The sequence below is a fragment of the Camellia sinensis genome, chromosome 2 (genome assembly GCF_055761805.1).
Source record: "Camellia sinensis isolate YWXY chromosome 2, ASM5576180v1, whole genome shotgun sequence".
In the NCBI taxonomy this organism is placed as follows: domain Eukaryota; kingdom Viridiplantae; phylum Streptophyta; class Magnoliopsida; order Ericales; family Theaceae; genus Camellia; species Camellia sinensis.
The window spans coordinates 138,883,511-138,902,313 of NC_138962.1; the positions used below are offsets into that span (position 1 = coordinate 138,883,511).

At 36.1% G+C, this 18,803-nt stretch overlaps 1 protein-coding gene across 1 annotated transcript; it reads left to right on the forward strand.

The window, feature by feature from the left end:
• Nucleotides 1-15,852: 15,852 nt before the first annotated feature.
• Nucleotides 15,853-18,325, forward strand: LOC114270571 (uncharacterized). The gene is made up of 3 exons (XM_028212093.2): nt 15,853-15,858; nt 16,731-17,007; nt 17,103-18,325. The coding sequence occupies exons 1-3, from the start codon at nt 15,853-15,855 to the stop codon at nt 18,323-18,325; spliced, it is 1,506 nt and encodes a 501-aa protein (XP_028067894.2).
• The last annotated feature ends 478 nt before the right edge of the window (nt 18,326-18,803 follow it).

An 18,803-nucleotide genomic window follows, 5' to 3' on the forward strand; every position in this document is an offset into this window, starting at 1 on the left:
GTTTAACTAAGATATAAGTGTCAGATAAATGTTCATTATTCATGATCAACTTATATTCTTCCCATAACCATTCAATACTGATATTCATATCTTAATCCATTATCATTTATTCATTTCGAGTTAATTCATTTCGTTTCAAGTCATACAACAAATATGCATAATTTTTCAAATGATTCAACTAAGACTACAACTCAGTGGTTCTCTATCTACCTAACTATCATACAGACACTTCAACCTTTCTATTTTACGAAAATTTCGACCATGGGATCGGCACCCATGTATGCATAAGATTTCGGGACTTTCACCCTGGACACTTCAGCCATCTTAATTCTCAATGGAGTCCACCCCCTATCTCCTCCCAAACAATGGAGTACATCCCCTTTCTTTTTTTCAAAATGTTATACATATACAATGTATTTAAAAACATCGTCATATACAATGACTATCCATAACACATATTCAATGCCTTAATCATACCGTCATATTCAATGTCACAACTTAAATGATTAGTTTCAATTCACCTAATCCTCATGCAATTTCTACAACAATCATAACTATTCTCCACCAATAGCCCAACACAAATATTTCTAAACAGATATAAAATCTTTAGAATAGATAATTTGTCAAAATTCCATGGGTGTGTGATTAAACAAATCTAACTACACCATTCATTTACACCTTTTCTCAATTTCACATTTCTTACATCAATTTCATTATTTATACAAAATAATATTCAAGACACAATTAGGGTAAATCTCCCCTTTATTCAAATATTAACCCAAAGGCTAAATTTCAACATTTTAACACAAGATATCCTCATTTTTAAAACCCCATAATCATCTATGAAGCACAACATAGAAACCCCTCTTTTAATTTGAAACGAAACCCTAGGTTTACCCAAAAACTCCCAAAATTTCATCTTTTATACATAACAACAAATAACTAGGTTAAAAGTCATACCAAAGTGTAGAATATCCCTACCTCAAAGAGAGAAGAGGAGCCAGACAAGGGAGAAACTCGAAGAACACCGAAACGCACTTCTATTCAAGTCAAAATGTAGATCTTGAGATGCTCTAGCTTTTTCTTAAAGGCACAAAGGTGAAAAGATCAATGGATCTAGATGAAACCTAAGAGAGAAAGGTGAATTCTAGAAAGAGAGGCTCAAGAATAAGCTTTTTTGGGTAGTTTTAGAGAGAGAGAGAGAGAGAGAGAAGAAAAGCGGTTGAAGATGTCATCAACTCGAACTGTTACATACATAATCCGCTCGAGCGTCAGACACAAAGTTCCACTCGAGCACAAAAAGTGGAGCTCGAGCGTAGAATACGCACTTTCAGAATATTTGTAGACAGAGGTCCCCGCTCGAGCATGAGACTAGACACTCGAGCGTCCAATGCACACTTTCAGTATTTTCAGACATGCAAAAGAAATACTAAGAGTTGACAAATCTCGCTTGAGCGCAAGAATGGCCGCTCAAGCGGGAGAGCCAAAATCTGGGCAATAAAAGGTTTGGAAAAAAGGCAACCAACTTGTTCCAAACACACAACCATAACTCGAAAGCCAATTCTAAAGAGATACAAGCGAAAACAAGAGGTAAACAACAATATGAAAGCATTAAACCTGAGCCCGGAACATCACAAGAGTCAGGTAAAAACCAGAATCGCTACAGATATTTTCAAAGGAAGATGGAGGCTAGTGTTTGAAGAGAAAGAATTTGAAGTTTGAAGGATGTCTCCCATGGTGGCTTATTCTCCCTCTACCTCTTCTCACTCCTCCATGAGTGGTTGATTCTGTAGCTTCTAGGGTTTTGATGAAACCTTAGCTAAGTAAATAGGGTTTTATTTGGTCTTTTATTATTGTAATGGTTTGAACAAGTTGTATGGTATTCAAGAAGTTTTTCAATATATTTTTCTCTCATTCTTTTTAAGCGTTCTTCTTTCTGTGATTGTTGAATACTTTTCATGCAATATTTATCTTTTCTTTTGTATTCAAAGTATGAGAGGAGACATATTACGAGAGACGAGTTGTATTGCTATCCTAGTTTCGGGTCAACAACTTGTGCTACTTGAGATGGTTCGTGCCTATATCCGATAATCTTCTTGATCAATACCTCAAGCTTGTAGTTGTGACGTATTGGATGTTTCAAACCATAGCACAATCGATTTTCAATTTTAAACCTTATTTATGTAACTAGTAGTGAATTCATTACCCTAAAATTTTTCCAAAATCAGTATCTCAAACTCTATTTTTAATTGCCAATTCAATTTCTTAGTTTCATTTTAATTATGATTAGTTCTATGAACCATCAATCTTGCTATCAAAATTAATTTAGGAAGTTAACAATTAAATTAGTTTTATTTCACATTTATTCATGTGGATCGATACCTGGATTTGCCGTTATTCTAAAAAATTTAGGTATAATTTAGTGTTTATTTTTAGTGTGTAAAACGACCTATCACTTCCTCTCTTGCAAGATTTTGTTTGATTTATCTTTTCATAATTCTTTGAGTTTATCTTCAAATTTAAACAATCAAGTCTATTTGATTGAAAGTTTATATATTGTCATTTTGCAATCTTGGTGTTGTTACTTTTATGATTGTGATTTTTGAATTTTCAATATTTTTTTTTATTTTTTGTGTATCCTCTAAATATATAATTTCTTATTCAATTGATTTACATGCATGTTTTTTATGTTGTTGATTTTGTATGTGTATATAAGCTACATTAAAAAAATGTAACGTTCATTTTTTTCTCCTTTGATTGGACTTAAAGAAAAAGACTATAACAAATTAGAGGTAAGAAGTCTAAGAAGCTTATCCGAAATTGTTGTAGAATAAGTATCCTTCAACAGCACAATGCATAGAAATGAAAGGCAGAAACAACGAATAATTTTCTTCTCATTACAGTGTGGCCCTGAGCATTTTTATTTATTTATTGAATGTTTAGTATGATTTATATTTTATAGGATAATTTTTTGAATGAATGTTATTATTTGTTCATTATGTTTCTTCTCATTTATGTGGAACTTTTATTATTAAAATATCTGAAATACACTTACACAAAAGACACATTTTTGCATTTATCGAGAAAATTGTGGGTTTGATTGAAGTTCTCTAAAACAACAATTCTGTTATAAATTAATAAGATCACAAATTTATTTTTGTAGTGAAAATATAGCATTTAGCTCATGATATGTTATAGATAAATTAATAAGATCATATATATTAATTTCAAATTGCATTAGCAATTTAAATATTGTTCATGTACAATAACTTTTTTTTTGACAGATGGCAATTTAAATAGTGTTCATATATGTTCTCTTTTGATTGTTCTCTCTCTCTCTCTCTCTCTCTCTCTCTCTCTCTCTATTTTTGTAGGTGTCTTTCTAAGATATGGTAGGAAATATTTTTTAAGGATGCTGATGTGTGTCAATCAAAATCTAATATCTCATGTTTACTTTGTTTTATCACCCAAAATATAATATGTACATACTTGGTTTGAAAATAAGAAAGATTATATTTTGAAATGAAAACTTTACCATACTAAACATGATTTCAATTTTTTTGTTTTTGTTTTTGTTTTTGTTTTGTTTTGTTTTGTGTTTTTTTTTTTTTTTTTTCTTTCTAGTTTTTTAGTTTAAGGTTGTTATTTTCATTCACTTCTTTAATTTCTTATATTGCAAGAATCTGTTAAAATCTAATACTATATTTTGTTTATAATTTTCACCACAAGAAATAACAGTTTGCCGACTAAAATATTAGTCGCCAAAGGTCGGATGTTTAGTCGCTGATACGATTTAGCGACTAAATTTTTTTGTCGCCAAGTTAATCGCCTAAGCCCTATCGACGAATGTTTTAGTGACTAAATGCGTGTTTGGTCGCTGAAAGTGCAACATTTGGCTACTATTTTTTTTAGTTGACAATGTTACTTTTTAGCTACTAAAGTTTATTTGGTCAGCAAAAATAAATGTTTTGGCTACTAAATTATTGGTCGTCAATAGTCAATTTTATTTTTTTAAATTATACATTTACCGACCAATACTCAAGGAATTGGCGACCAAACCTTTTAGTCGCCAAAAGGTCATTCGTGAAAAAAAAAAATTACACTCACTAGCTTCTCATCTACTCTTGTGGAGATTCAAACCATCAACCTCTCATACCATAAACCTTATACAACACAATCTTTTCACTACGCCTCTATAACACCATATGATTATATATGCAACACATATTATTTATACAGTACATAGGCCCATATTAATATAAAATCATATATATAAATATAATTATTTTTTATTGAAACATAATTTATGTAAAAATAAATTATTTACTAGAAAAAAAAAAGAGACCACTTTTGGCAACTAAACTTCTTTTTAGTTGCCAAAAAGCCTCACTTTTGGCTACTAAAATTTTATTTGTCGGTAAAAGCATCACATTTGGCTACTAAACATCTTTTTAGTAGCCCAATGCCTCACTTTTGGCTACTAAATTAATTTTAGTAGCCAAAAGCCTCACTTTTGGCTACTAAAATTTTTTTAGTCGGTAAAAGCATCACATTTGGCTACTAAACATCTTTTTGGTTGATCAATGCCTCACTTTTGGCTACTAAATTATTTTTCGTAGCCAAAAGCCTTACTTTTGGCTACTAAAATATTTTTAGTCGGTAAAAGCATTATATCGGTGACCAAACAGATTGTTAATCGCCAAAACCTATACTTTTGGCTACTAAAATATTTTTAGTCGCAAAAACCTATACTTCAGAGACCAAAGGTGCTTTTTTAGTCGCAAAATATGCTTTTTCTTGTAGTGTTTAGTGGATAAATATATAATAAAGAAGGAATGTTTTTTAATTTTCAACATATTTTTATCTTTCTAGGATAATTAGACGGCTCAAATCTATTCAAACTATAAAACAATGGCAGAGATGAATTTTTCAAAAAATTTCCTATGTGTACATTTTTTACTTTTCTATTTTTCTCTCTTGCTTTTTTTTTTTTTTTTTTCCCTCACTCATCCTTCCATGATCCCATAAATAATCTCATGAATGACCCATAATCCCACCTTCCTCCTTTTTTTAAAACTATTTTTTTCTCCAATTTTTATTTTTGTCTCTTTTTGTTTTTTTATTTTTATTTTCTCATTTTTATTCACTTATTTTTATATATACTGTGTCTTCAGATGAATGATTCCTATCATTTCTGATTTACCATATCGTCCAAATTATTGCAAGACATGGTAACCTCCAAAGAAAGCTTCTTTAATTTATTATTTTAATTTATTTTTTTTAAAATTTGAAGCCATAGTTTTTTGATTGGTTTTGTGGGATGTTGTTTGAAGTGTTTTTCTTTTCTGTCTTTATGATATTTAATATTTATCAATAAAATGTTGCTTGTTTTAGGTTAATTAAATAGGAAATGATATATAAGTTTATTGTATAAATTTAATGATATGTAAGTGAAATGATTGGTTGATGCGTGTAGAAGATATGAGAGAAAGAGTGTTACCTTAGATATTGTGTGGGTGATTTTCTGACCACACTGCTAACTCAATATTCAGCTGGAGAGCACTGGCAGAATAGATGGCACCTGGCTGACCTGTAACAGAAAGAGAAGATTTCGGCAGTGGTTCGTCCACCCGGCGGTACTCCGACGATCAAGTCAGTACTCAATATCTCTCAAAGATAACCAATAGTGCTTAACTCATCAGACAAAATATCAAAAGCATACCTTAGATAGATGGGGGTGCCTCCCTTTTATAGCCAACACAATCTTAGTCCCAATAGAAGCCTAGCTCTAATGGACTTAGGATTACTGCAAATCTTGGACTCCCAGTAGGATTGGGATAAACTCTTTAAGAGTCTTATCTTTACCCAAACTAAAGTCCTCCCTCATTCTAGGACTCTTGTCCCTTATCCATTTATCCCAGATTCCGATATCTTTGCAGATAACCTCGGCCTAGCCGAGATGATCTCGGCGTTTCGACCAAGACACGTGGCACCTCGGCTGGCACTTCGGTGACACCTCGGCCACGTGTTGTTTATTCAAAATTTATGTCCCCATAGATATACACATCACTGATTTAAAAAGTACGTCTAATTTTTTAACTTGAATAACAATACCTATATTCTTTTAATTATCATTGAATATTAATTACACTATCGATTGCAAAAAAAACATATAATTGAACCTCATAAGCATTGCTATTTAAATTAATCTATATCAAGTCAGCATCATATATAGTTACTTTAGTAGTGTCTAAATTTTTTTTTTAGATAAATTACATTAATCTTTATTACGATTTGAAAAAAAATACAATTGCCCCATACTTTTGACATAACTACATTCATCTCCTTTTTAGTATGATTAAAGTGATCAAAACTAATGTTAATAGTGAGTAGACACCAAAATAAACATGAATTATATAGATGATAATGTTATTTTTTTATTCATATGAGTAACAAATTATTAATGAAAAATTGTCTAAGTGTTATGTGAAAACATTGATGAAGATCAGTGTAATTATATTAAAAGTGCGGGGGTTAATTGTATTTTTTTCAAACTTCTAGGAAGGTGAATGTAATTTATCCTAATCACTCTAAAAAGTTATTAAACAAGTCAAAGAAATTAGTAACATTAAAAAAAAAATTAAGATTTAGTTTGGTTTGATTTTTCAAAAATTATTTTTAGACATGCTTTTTATTTATTTAGTGAGCTTTTTTTTCCTTATTTATATATATATATATATATATATATATATATATTTCTTTTTGCTTTCACTATTTAGATGCACATAATCACTACAAGAATTTACATATTTGCCGACCACTTTTGCCGACCAAACAAATTTTGGTCGCAAAAAAATGTCATTTGCCGACCAAATTAAAATTTCGTAGCTAAAAAATTTGTCTATTACCAACCAAATTTTTTTTGTTGCAAATAAGTAATTTTTTGCGACCAAATTACAATTTTTGTCGCCAAAAATCTGGGCGAGAGAATAAAATCTGGGCGGGAGCTGTATGATCTTTCAGCGACTAACATAATTTGGTCGCTGATACCAAAACGACGTCGTTTTGGTATCTAAATTCGCATACGGACATGAGCTAACCAATAGGTTGGTAGGGGATAACTTTACTAATTCAAACACATATAAATCAGAAATACGCGCCTCTTTCTTACCTCAGTCGAATTCGATCAAAGCTCAGTCGCGCCAATCACCTCACCTTACCATCGACCTTGCCGTCCGTCTGCGCCGCCGTCCGTCTTCGCCATTTCTGATTCATCTAGGTATTTTTTTCAACTTGTAATAGTTTCTCTTTGTTTATATCTCTGTGTCTCGCTTTTTCTCTTTGATTTCTCATACTCGTCTTGTTCTACAATGTCTCACCCACCAGGGCCCTCACCATCGCGATTTTTCAGAGCATCTTCAACTCACCCTAAAAACAATTTCAGGTATATAAATCCTCTATATCACTCTCATGAACTTAGTTACTGCCCAAGGCGAAACCTTTAATTAGAAGTTTTTTAAATTTAAATAACATTTATAATTTTTTTATATTGTAAATCATTTTATGTGAAATTTACTTTCCTCTTTGATTCTTGTAGCTAAAATTCTGGGGGTTTATAACAGGCTTTATTATTATAAGCCTTTAGTTAATGGGTTTTTTTAGCTGGGCATTTGAAAAAAAAAAATTATATTTATTTATTTATTTATTTATTATTATTATTATTATTTAATTTTTTTTTTTTGTAGAGGTTTTCTTTGGTTGGGTCTTGGCATAGGGCCTTGGGACAATAAATTATTTTTTGGCTTAGCCTATTAAGAAGGAGTTTTTTCTTCTTCTTTTTTTGTGTGTGTGTGTGTGCGCACGTGTTGGTTATTAGGCTTTATTTTTAGATAGAATTGTACTGTGCATTTGGACAAAGGAAAGTATGGGGCCTCTTTCAAATTGGGGCCTAAAGCCACTGCTTCAGTGGCTTAGGCCTTGAGGCCTAAAGTTTTTTAGCATTGTCATTCATGATGAGAGCGTGTAATGAAGTAAATACATTATAAATCCGATAGTTCTTAAATCACCAACCATAGTTTCATTGCTTCCAATGGATTAATAGTTTCTAAATACTTGATCTTCAAGCAAGAATTTACTCATGTGCACAGTATAGGATTATGGAATGGGATTGTGTAGACACCCCATTTTTGACCGACCTTAAGACTCAGACGTCACCGATTGAGCGCTTGGTGATGTTGCATAATGTGCTCGTTCAGAAGTTTCAGAGTCGCGGCCGTAAGCCCTGCCTCCGGACTTCCGAACCCTTTTCTGTGCCTTGTCTCGGTTTGCGAACCAGACTCGGTTTTCTCTGTTTCTTTTCCTGAAGGGAGGGAGAGGTCTCGTAGACCATCTCTCAATGTCCGTAGGCTACATTTGGTGGCCGTAGGCCATTTTGCCCATTTCGGAGTCCGGTTCCCGGTTTTCGGAGCCGTCAAGCCGTGTGCCTCGGTTCGGGACCGCTTAACCATCTCCTATTGCTCTGATTTTTGGCATACATCTTATTTCATCCATTTTGAGGGACACTGGGGGCCGAGAAACCCACTTCAAGGTCGAATATCATTTTCGGTGCTTAACAGCCCATTTCCGGGACCCCGAACTGCGTGTTTTGGCTCCGGAACATTCGTTTTGCAACGGTTTTCGCTCATTTTTGGCAGGTACCTCTGTTTTATCACAGGAAAGGTCACTGAAGGGTGGGAGGCCAGCAATTGTTGCAGCAACCAGTTATTTCTCTTCCGGAGCCTCCCGGCGCCCGTTTTTCGCACTTCCGGGCTAATGTTGAATACCTTAGAGCTAGTGTTGCCAACTTTCAACCACATATCTGTGATCTACACATCTGGGAGGCCACTAAAAGTTGGTGGCCGGCCATTAAGGTCACCTGACCCTTTTGACCCCTTTCTTCCGGGCTAATGTTGAACCCCTTGGACCTTTTTTCTTGAACTTTCAACCACATATCTGTGATGTACACACCTGAGAGGCCCCTAAAAGTTCATGGCCGGCCAGTAAGTCAACTTGACCCTTTTGACCCCCTCTTTCCGAGCCATTGTTAAACCCCTTGGGCCCACTTTCTTGGAATTTCAATTACATGGTTGTGTTGTACACACATAGGGCTACCTCCCCAATATCTGGCCGGCCAGAAAAGCTCCTTGACCCTTTTGACCCCTAGCCGGCCGGCTAGGGGGTGTGGCCGGCCGGCCACCTCCAGCAAAAGTGAGAGGCCGGCCGTGTTCTTCTCACTGTACCCTTTACAGCTGTGGGGCAATATCCCCCAGATATTTTCTGTATCCGGGGGATATTTTGGGAGAGAGTTATGCTCTCCAATTCACCCCCCTTTTACACCCCTTTCTTGACCTTATAACCAGCTGAGGGTCTTCTTCTTGAGGGTTAGAAAAATTCCTCTCCAAGCAAAAACCCTAAACTCCATTGTCATCCCTCTCAATTCTCCAAAAAACCCTAACTTCTTAACCTTCATTCCTTCTACACCACCAAGCTCTACCACCACCATCTCATTTCCAGCAGCAAGGGAGGATTCTTGAAGGCTAAAGAAGCTGCAAATCAACCCAAGAAGCAACAAAAGCTTGGATCTTCAAGGGTAAGTTACACTTTGATCCTTTTGACCCTTTTCCTTGATCTATTTCTAAGCCTCATTTCTTTTTGGTTTCAAGCTTCGGCCCTAACTGAAAAGGGCCATATTTTGAGCTCATCTTCACTTCTCATTAAGGGCTCAACCCTGTTTGAGCCCTCCATAATACACTTGCTTCATTGATCATCTTGTATGTCATAGTCTTGCATGCTATTTTTGACCCATGAGCAGTTTATTTTCGAGCATGTTGTAAACTGATATGAGGCATATTTTGAGCCCCTCTTCAACATTGGAGAAGGGCTCAACATTGTTTGGTGTTTCCATATGTCACTTGTAGTTATATCCCCTATTTGGCCCCATTTTTGCATAAATTAGTATCCCTCTTTGCTTCTGTTTTTGGACCTTGGTCCGAACTGAAAGTGGTCTTATTTTGGCCTATACTTCATGTTTCATTCACACTTTTTTTCTGTTTGGTGATTATTTTATATACTTCATGTTATAACACCTTTTGAGCCTTGTTTTGCATCACATTTTTAGCATGTTTGTATACTGATTTGAGGTCTTCCATATACTGTAAATGTTCATATTTTTGGTTCATATTCAGTTTTATAGAAGGAAATTTTTCAGTTTGAGTTTTGCTTATACCACTTGCTTCATTACCCCTATCTTGGCCCCTATTCTTGTATGCTATTTTTGCCATACCTATATTTTCTGTTTGGCCATGTTTATAACTGGAAAAGTGCTTATTTTGGGGCTGTCTAGCTTCTGTCTTTGCATTGCATGTCCATGTTGTGCATGTTTAGCATGGCTATAGGCCATTTCGGGTGCCTAATGTTGCACTTCGGGACAATTTCATGCATTTGGTATCATTTCGCTACATTTCGGGACTGTTTTTCCCCATATTTTGTTGCTGAAATTCTGTTAGTATGCTTGCATATCATTTTTGCCATGTTGCATTGCATTTCGTCACCGCCTCGGTTTGCGTGCCCGTGTGCACGCATTTCGAGGCACACCATTTTTATCCGACGGCATCCGATGTGAGTGTGGCTGAGGCTCACTCATGTTGGTATAAGCCCATTTGTCATTTCCATGTCATTTTAGCATCGCCTCAGTTTGCGTGCCTGTGTGCACGCATTTCGAGGCACTCCTTTTTATCCACCGGCATCCGATGTGAGTGTGGCTGAGGCTCGCTCATGTTGGTATAAGCCCATTTGCCATTTCATATCATTTATCATCGCCTCGGTTTGCGTGCCCGTGTGCACGCACTTCGAGGCATCCCATTTTCATTATATTTATCATCGCCTCGGTTCGCGTGCCCGTGTGCACGCACTTTGAGGCATCTCATTTTCATTGCATTTATCATCGCCTCGGTTCGCGTGCCCGTGTGCACGCACTTCGAGGCATCTCATTTTCATATCATTTATCATCGCCTCGGTTCGCGTGCCCGTGTGCACGCACTTCGAGGCATCTCATTTTCATATCATTTATCATCGCCTCGATTTGCGTGCCCGTGTGCACGCACTTCGAGGCATCTCATTTTCATTGCATTTATCATCGCCTCGATTTGCGTGCCCGCGTGCACGCACTTCGAGGCATCTCATTTTCACCGCATTTATCATCGCCTCGGTTTGCGTGCCCGTGTGCACGCACTTCAAGGCATCTCATTTTCATTGTATCTGTCATCGCCTCGGTTTGCGTGCCCGTGTGCACGCACTTCGAGGCATCTCATTTTCATTGTATCTGTCATCGCCTCGGTTTGCGTGCCCGTGTGCACGCACTTCGAGGCATCTCATTTTCAGCATTCCGTTATTTTCTCGGTTTGCGTGCCCGTGTGCACGCATTTCGAGGCATCTCATTTCCATAGCATTCTGTATGTTAGGATTATATCTTAGTTGCATTTCATGCATATCATGCATATTGCATCATGTTCGGAATAGGAGTTAGCCCGAGCACGGGAAACGAGGTACATTTCGTACTCCGAGTGACGGAATGTGTCTCAATTCCCCAGTCACCGACACTCCGGATTATCCATGATGGAGTTAGGTTTTAGCTGTAGTTTCATGTGCATTCATCCTATATTGAGTTGTGCATTTCGATTCCTCGGCCATCATGCCTCGGTATGATCGATTGGTGGCACGAGGATCGAGACATGCATATATCTGTGTAAATACATTGCTATGCCCCTTTCCTGCTCTCTGTTACAGCAAAATTAGGAATCAACAACCTTTTGGGACTTGGCACGCATTTCAAGAACAGGTGTAAACAGAGGCTAATTGGGGCATTCCGGTGGATTTCCACGCAAGACGACCCGGACATGCATCATCCATCAGAAGCAAGGCAGTCCCTGGCTGGCACGCCAGTTTTATTTGCTTTCTTAGTTAATTCATTAATTAATTAGGATTTTGTAATATTTCGGACTGTAATATTCTTTTATTCGGGACTGTAATATTCGGACTGTATTATTTATTCGGACCCTCTGTGCGAGGGCATAACTGTAATAAGTGTGCGTGAGTGTGATGTATGCCTTCCAACCTCACGTCTTTCTCCCTTTTATTTATCCGCTTTTGATGGTTAGATTAGGGCATGTTTAAATTAGCATACAGTATGACAGCATGTTTGCATCATTCATCTGTATTGCATGCACCGGGCTCGGCGCATCATACTAACTGCATTGTACTTTCAATTTCAAAGTTGAATACATGATAGCTGTAGCATCTCATATACCATCTTAGAATAGCCGAGCCTACTATAATTGCATTTTTGCATGTGTTGCATTAGGCATTTCTGTATACTTAGGATTCATGCATGATTTCTAATAAGTGTCTATTTTGGCTTGGAGTACTCGGTGAGTTTTTATGCTTTAGCATCCTTGCATGCGTGTGAGTGAATGCCATGATAGCATGCTTACCATGAGGCTATGTGCTTATTTGATATAACTGCCTGAATGCCTGTGGGTGGAGGCTGTGTTATCTGAATTGGAGTAAAACATCAAATGTTTCAAGCCTACCTGCGGGTAGCAAACCATTTTCAAAAACAAGCATGAAATGTTTTGTTCCAATTCGGGCGACCCGGTCTATACTTGTATGCTGTGCGCATCACATAATAACCTAGGCTAATAACCGGTATAAGAACTCACAATGTTTTCAAAAATTGATATCATGGTTAGTAGAGGCCGGTCTATGACCGGGCGAGCGGGGGTGCTCACGAAGTGACCTTCCCCAATCGTATCCAAGTTCCCGAGCCGAGGCAACTTTGGTGATGACGGACACGTGGCCTTTTGGCACCGAGTCAGGGTTTCCTAAATTTCCCAAATAAAATATTTAGGTGGCGACTCTGTATCTGGCAAAGCAGTCCATGTTTGGCACTTCTTTCAAAAAAATCAGTTTTTCTCAAAACGATTTGCCAGATTTGGACTCTTTGGTTCAGACTTAGAACCGTGACTACGAAAAGTCGAGTCCGAGCTGTAGCGAGGTCCCCCGCGGCCCTGTTACAGATTGTAATGGTATAATTTTGTGTGATGGATCACACCATGACAACCAATCTAATTAGTCTTTGAGAAACCATAGATATCATATCCATGTGCTCTCATATGCACATGAATTTTAAAAATTTTTGTGGTCTTAAGGATTTCTTGAAAAACAGGGATACATTAAATTCTTATTTATATATGGTAAGGATTAAGTAAATGTTTTTTCTAATGTCGGAATCCTAATATTAATAACTTTTTAATGAATCTTTTGATTAAGGTAAATTAGGAGACAGTGAGTTCAAAATTTAAGATGTACTAGCCAAACACATTGATTTTCTGAGAAATTGTAGCACTATTTTACTTATTTATTTACATTTTAGCCTTCCCTTGACTACATAACATGGATTTATTGCCTTGTTTGATGTTTGAGTGATCAACCACTTTTGGTAATATCCTGGAGAGTTTGGTATATTATCCTTTTCAACTTGATTTTTTTTTATTAATATATATATATATATATATGGTTAAAAAAAGGGGTGACCATTGGTTTAATGGTTAAGACTTGGCGTAATAACCTTGAGGTTATGGGTTCAAGTCTTGGAGCCACCACTTTTTACATTATGCTAAAGGTTAAGTGTGTACTTAATCTTTTCCCTCCCAAACACACGTTAATGTGTACTAATTGGGCGTTGTTTATATATATATATATATATTTGGTTCCACTCTTCTCTCTGTCTTAGTCAAAATGCCATTATTTATGCCACCAATACTCTCATATTAGTTTCATTGACAAAGCACCATGCAAATGAGTTAGGTTTATCATAGTATCATTCTTAAAATTAGTACAGTTGGCTTTTTAAGAACTGGCTAATGGATGATGTATTTAATTCATTACTTGCATTTTGGTGAGTAAGGTTGTTGATTTGTCGTGTCTTTGTCATAAAATTTAGTATTGTTTCATTGGTGTTCAAGGTTTTCTTGACCTGGAGACTCTAAATTGTTTAATTTTTCCTAATGACTAGTTGGCCTATTAGGTAGTGGAATTATCATAATATCAAGCTTGAAGATTTTGTTTTGCTTCTATCAAAATATTTTCATTACTAGTCTAGGTTTATTGCTTTAAAGTGGCATATAAAGGAGTTTGTAAGGCTCCTTTCTTATGCTTTGAGCTGTTAAGTGATGACTTATTTTGATTGTTGGTCACGGTCATCATTGAATCCTCTTATACCATCTCTTGTGCATCTATGTGCTACTGATAGAATATTAGGATGTTGAAACCCGTAACTTTTTATTTGGCCAAATTGATGCTATTAGTTTGTTTTAAGCTATTTTCTTGGTTTGCAATGTTATAATAGCTAGTGGTTATACTTGATTAAAACAAGGGTAAATTACACCATCCGAATTTCACTTTGATTCCTCATCATTTAATTGTGACAATTAAGTCTATAGATTTCAACTCGTGTTTGAATATGGTCCTCCCATCACTTATTGTTAAAAAATTAGATGGAAAGTGCTCACGCGAGCACATTTTAAGGGCATTTTGTATGAAAAATTACACTTTTCACCCTCCAACTTTCACTCAAATTCCATTTTGGTTCCTTATGTTTCAATTTTCACTCAAATTTCAAATAATGGAGTGATGGGAGCACCGCATTGAAACCCGGGTTGAAGTCTAAGGACTTAATTGATGCAATTAAAAGATGCGGGATCAAAGTGAAATTTGGCTGAAAATTGTGATTTACCCTTAAAAGAAAAAGAAAAAAAATTGAAAAAGTTAGCGGCTGTTGGTTATAAGCTATGTTAGGTGGATTTGGGTATAGGTGTCTAGTGTGGGACCTGTTTCATCCAATTCCCATGTCTAAATACACAACGATTGAGACATGGTAAAATATTCTTATTTTTTCTATTATCATTTAATTTTTTTTGGGTAAGATGGTGTTTAGAAGATGTCATAGAACATTTCATGCATAAGATGTGGTTTTCATGCATAATTTTAAAATAATAATATAGTGATACTGTTATTTCAACAAAAGAATATATTAGATACATGGAATTTTACAATTGCTTTTGACAAGTCATACAACTCATATCTAGAATTGATGGAGCTTGAAGGCATATATATTACCTATACTTATACAAAGAATAAAAAATTAGGGTATTCATTTGAATACCTTGTCTTACAAGTGCTGCCACCCCTGCCTTTACGCAAGTGTAGAGTGACCAACACGGGTACTTCATAAATTTAGAAGAGTTCATGTAACATAGGTTATAAGATTTTGCGGGCTCATCTCTGTTGCACTTCAAATTTTTTGAACTTAGCTTTTCCTTTTTGTTTTTCCCTTCTGCTTTTCAATTTCTTGCAGTGATCACTGTAGAACTTTCAAGAATATTGTTTCCCAAGTATGTGTTCTTATCGTTTCCTAAGTATGTGTTCTTAGCTTTTCAATCTTATGTGTTCTTACATAGTAGATACAAAAAATAAGATAAATTATATTTTGTATCACTATATTTTACCCTCAATCCTACTCTACAATTACTTATTTTTCAATTGTAACAATTAAATTCTTATCCTTTTAGTCAAGTGTTAATGTTAACCCTCCATTCAGATTCATTATAAAAATTGATGAAACATTATAATGTGTGTGACACACATCCATTTTGTACATGACAATTAATATTTGACTAAAAATGTAAGAGTTTGACTACTACAATTGAAAGGTAAGTAGACAATTGGGATTAGAAAGATAATTTTCCGTTCACTAAAATGAAGGTAAATCGGAATGGAATGATAAGTCTCTAGTCTCCATGTGGATGATCATTCTCTTCAAATAATGAATGAGATATTCAGTATTTGCAATTCATTCCATTCCATTCCATTCTAATGAATAAAACACAATGATAATTAGTGTAATTTACTTATACGCATAAAAGTTAATAAAAAATAATGTATATGATTAAAATTCAAATTTTATGGGATATAAACACTACAAGAATTTACACATTTGCTGACCACTTTTGTATGTTTTCATATGAAATTGATGAGATATGTTGTATGTTTTCCAAATTAATAATGTTTTTTATTTATTTAAAACACAAATGTTGTTGATGTATGTAGAATCAGCTCTTTTACTTTGCTGATTTTTAACTCTTGGCTGCTTTTGTTGGTCTGATTGTGCTCAGCAGTGGCTATTGGCTGTTTTGTTTGCTGGTTTTGTTGCTTCGCTTTGTTTGTTGGTTTCTCACCAACTGAAGCTGGGAGCTTGTGCTAGCTCCAAGCTTCCTCTTTATTGAAGGATCTTTTCATACTTTGGTTGTATTCATCAATAAAGTTTTCTTTTGCTGATCACGTAGCTAAAAAATATTTGTTACGATATCCATGTTAGCATTGTTCTTTTGATTGCTTTGTTTCATAAGTTAAACATAAATTGTCTCATTTGGTGTGGAATTGTAGAACCCTATTTGAACAATTCTTGATGTAGCAAGCATTGCATGCTTGTAGGTTGCTTAATTTAGTTTATTTTATTTTCATTTTTGTGAATCTCTCATTCCCGTTACTGTTAGCAAATTTCATTTTGTAGTTTCTAACACTTTCTGTAATATTATGTAGATTAATTGCTGTAATGGTTGTCTTTAACCTTTCAGATGGCCCAAATAGACAAGGGTTGGATGACAATAAAAAATAGATTAAGTATTAGGGAGTATCAAGAAGGGGTGAATTCATTTATTGAATTTGCGATGAGAAATGTAGGCTTGGAGGATAAGCTTCAGTGTCCATGTATTGATTGCTTGAACGACAAAAAACATACGATCCACGTTGTTAGGATTCATTTGATTCGAAGAGGGATATCTCTTTTTTACAAGACGTGGATGCACCATGGGGAACTTGTTCCCGTGGTTGAACCTCTCATACGGAATGAAGGTCACCATGACATATATAGTGAAATTGTAGGGGAAGATCAGGATGACGGGGATGATTTGCCTACTATGTTGGAAGAGGTTGTAGGGGTTTTGCAGTGGATGATGAAGGGGATGAATTACCTGCTACTTTTGAGAGTGTGGATGGGCGAAACTTTGATAAGTTGTTTGAAGATGCTCAACGTAAACTATACCCGAAATGCACAAGGTTCACTGTGTTGTCATTTATTATTAAGATGCTTCACATTAAGGTGTACAACAAGTCGAGCAATAAGTCATTTGATATGGTTATGAAAGTTTTCAAGGACACTCTACCCGAGTGTGATGAGACTGTTCCATGGACCATATATGCTGTGAAAAGATTCTCACGTGACTTGGGTTTGGGCTACGTTCCCATTCATGCTTGTAGGTATGATTGTGCACTATTTTGGAAGGAGCATGCAAATCTTGATAATTGCCCCAAGTGTGAAGAGCCTAGATACAAGTTGGACAACGGAAAGGGTAAGAAGATCCCTCACAAGATATTGAGGTACTTTCCATTAACGCCAAGATTGAAGAGATTGTATATGTCCAAGAAAACCGCTACAGATATGAGATGGCACAAGGAGAAACGTGTGGATGATGGAATCTTGAGGCATCCAGCTGATGCTGAGGCATGGAAAGACTTTGATTGGCAACATCCTATGTTCCCCATGGATCCACGAAATGTAAGGCTAGGGCTCGCCACCGATGGTTTCAATCCATTCGAAAATATGAGCACATCATACAATATGTGGGCCGTTATCCTAATGCCTTACAACCTCCCACCATGGAAGTGTATGAAAGAGCCTTTCTCCATGATGTCATTGCTTATTCCTGGACGATCGGCTCCTGGAAGAGATATCGATGTTTATTTACGGCCATTGATTGAAGAGTTGAAGGAGTTATGGGGAGATGGGGTGCGAACTTATGATGCGAAAAACGAAGAGTCATTTAGAATGCATGATGCACTGATGTGGACCATCAACGACTTCCCTACATATGGTAACATGTCCGGGTGGACTACTAAAGGTTATTTGGCTTGTCCCACTTGTAATGAGGGCGCATCATCACAAAGGTTAACAAGTAAGATAGGGTACATGGGTGCTCGTCGTTACTTGCTCGAGAACCACAGATGGCGAAGGAGCAAGTTGTTTAACGGACAAAGTGAGGTTAGGTGCAAACCGTTAGAGTTATCAGGGGAGCAAATATTAGAGCAAATTAAGACTGGGACATACAAGCCATTTGGAAAACATCCAAATAATAGGAAAAGGCAAAGGGACGAAAATCCAGTGTTGAGTTAGGCAAAAAGAAGCATTATGTTTGAATTGCCTTACTGGAAGACGCTTAAGCTTTGACACAACCTTGATGTCATGCACATAGAGAAGAACATTTGTGACAATTTGATGGAGACATTATTAAATGTGGATGGGAAGAACAAGGACACAGAAAAAGCACGGATTGATTTAGCAAATTTAAAAATTCAGAAGGAGTTACACCTACAGAGTCGTGGTGATGGGTCATTTGTGAAGCCTCCAGCTGTGTACACATTATCCACGAAAGAAAGACAAGGCTTTGGTGCTTTTTTGAAATCAATCAAGTATCCCCATGGTTATGTAGCAAACATCTCCAATTGCGTGAATACTGACAGTGGCAAAATCTCAGGCCTCAAAAGTCATGATTGTCATGTGCTTGTACACCGACTACTTCCGGTTAGGATACGCGGGTATCTTAACAATGAAATTGGTACGACTTTGTTTGAGTTAGGAAATTTCTTCCAAC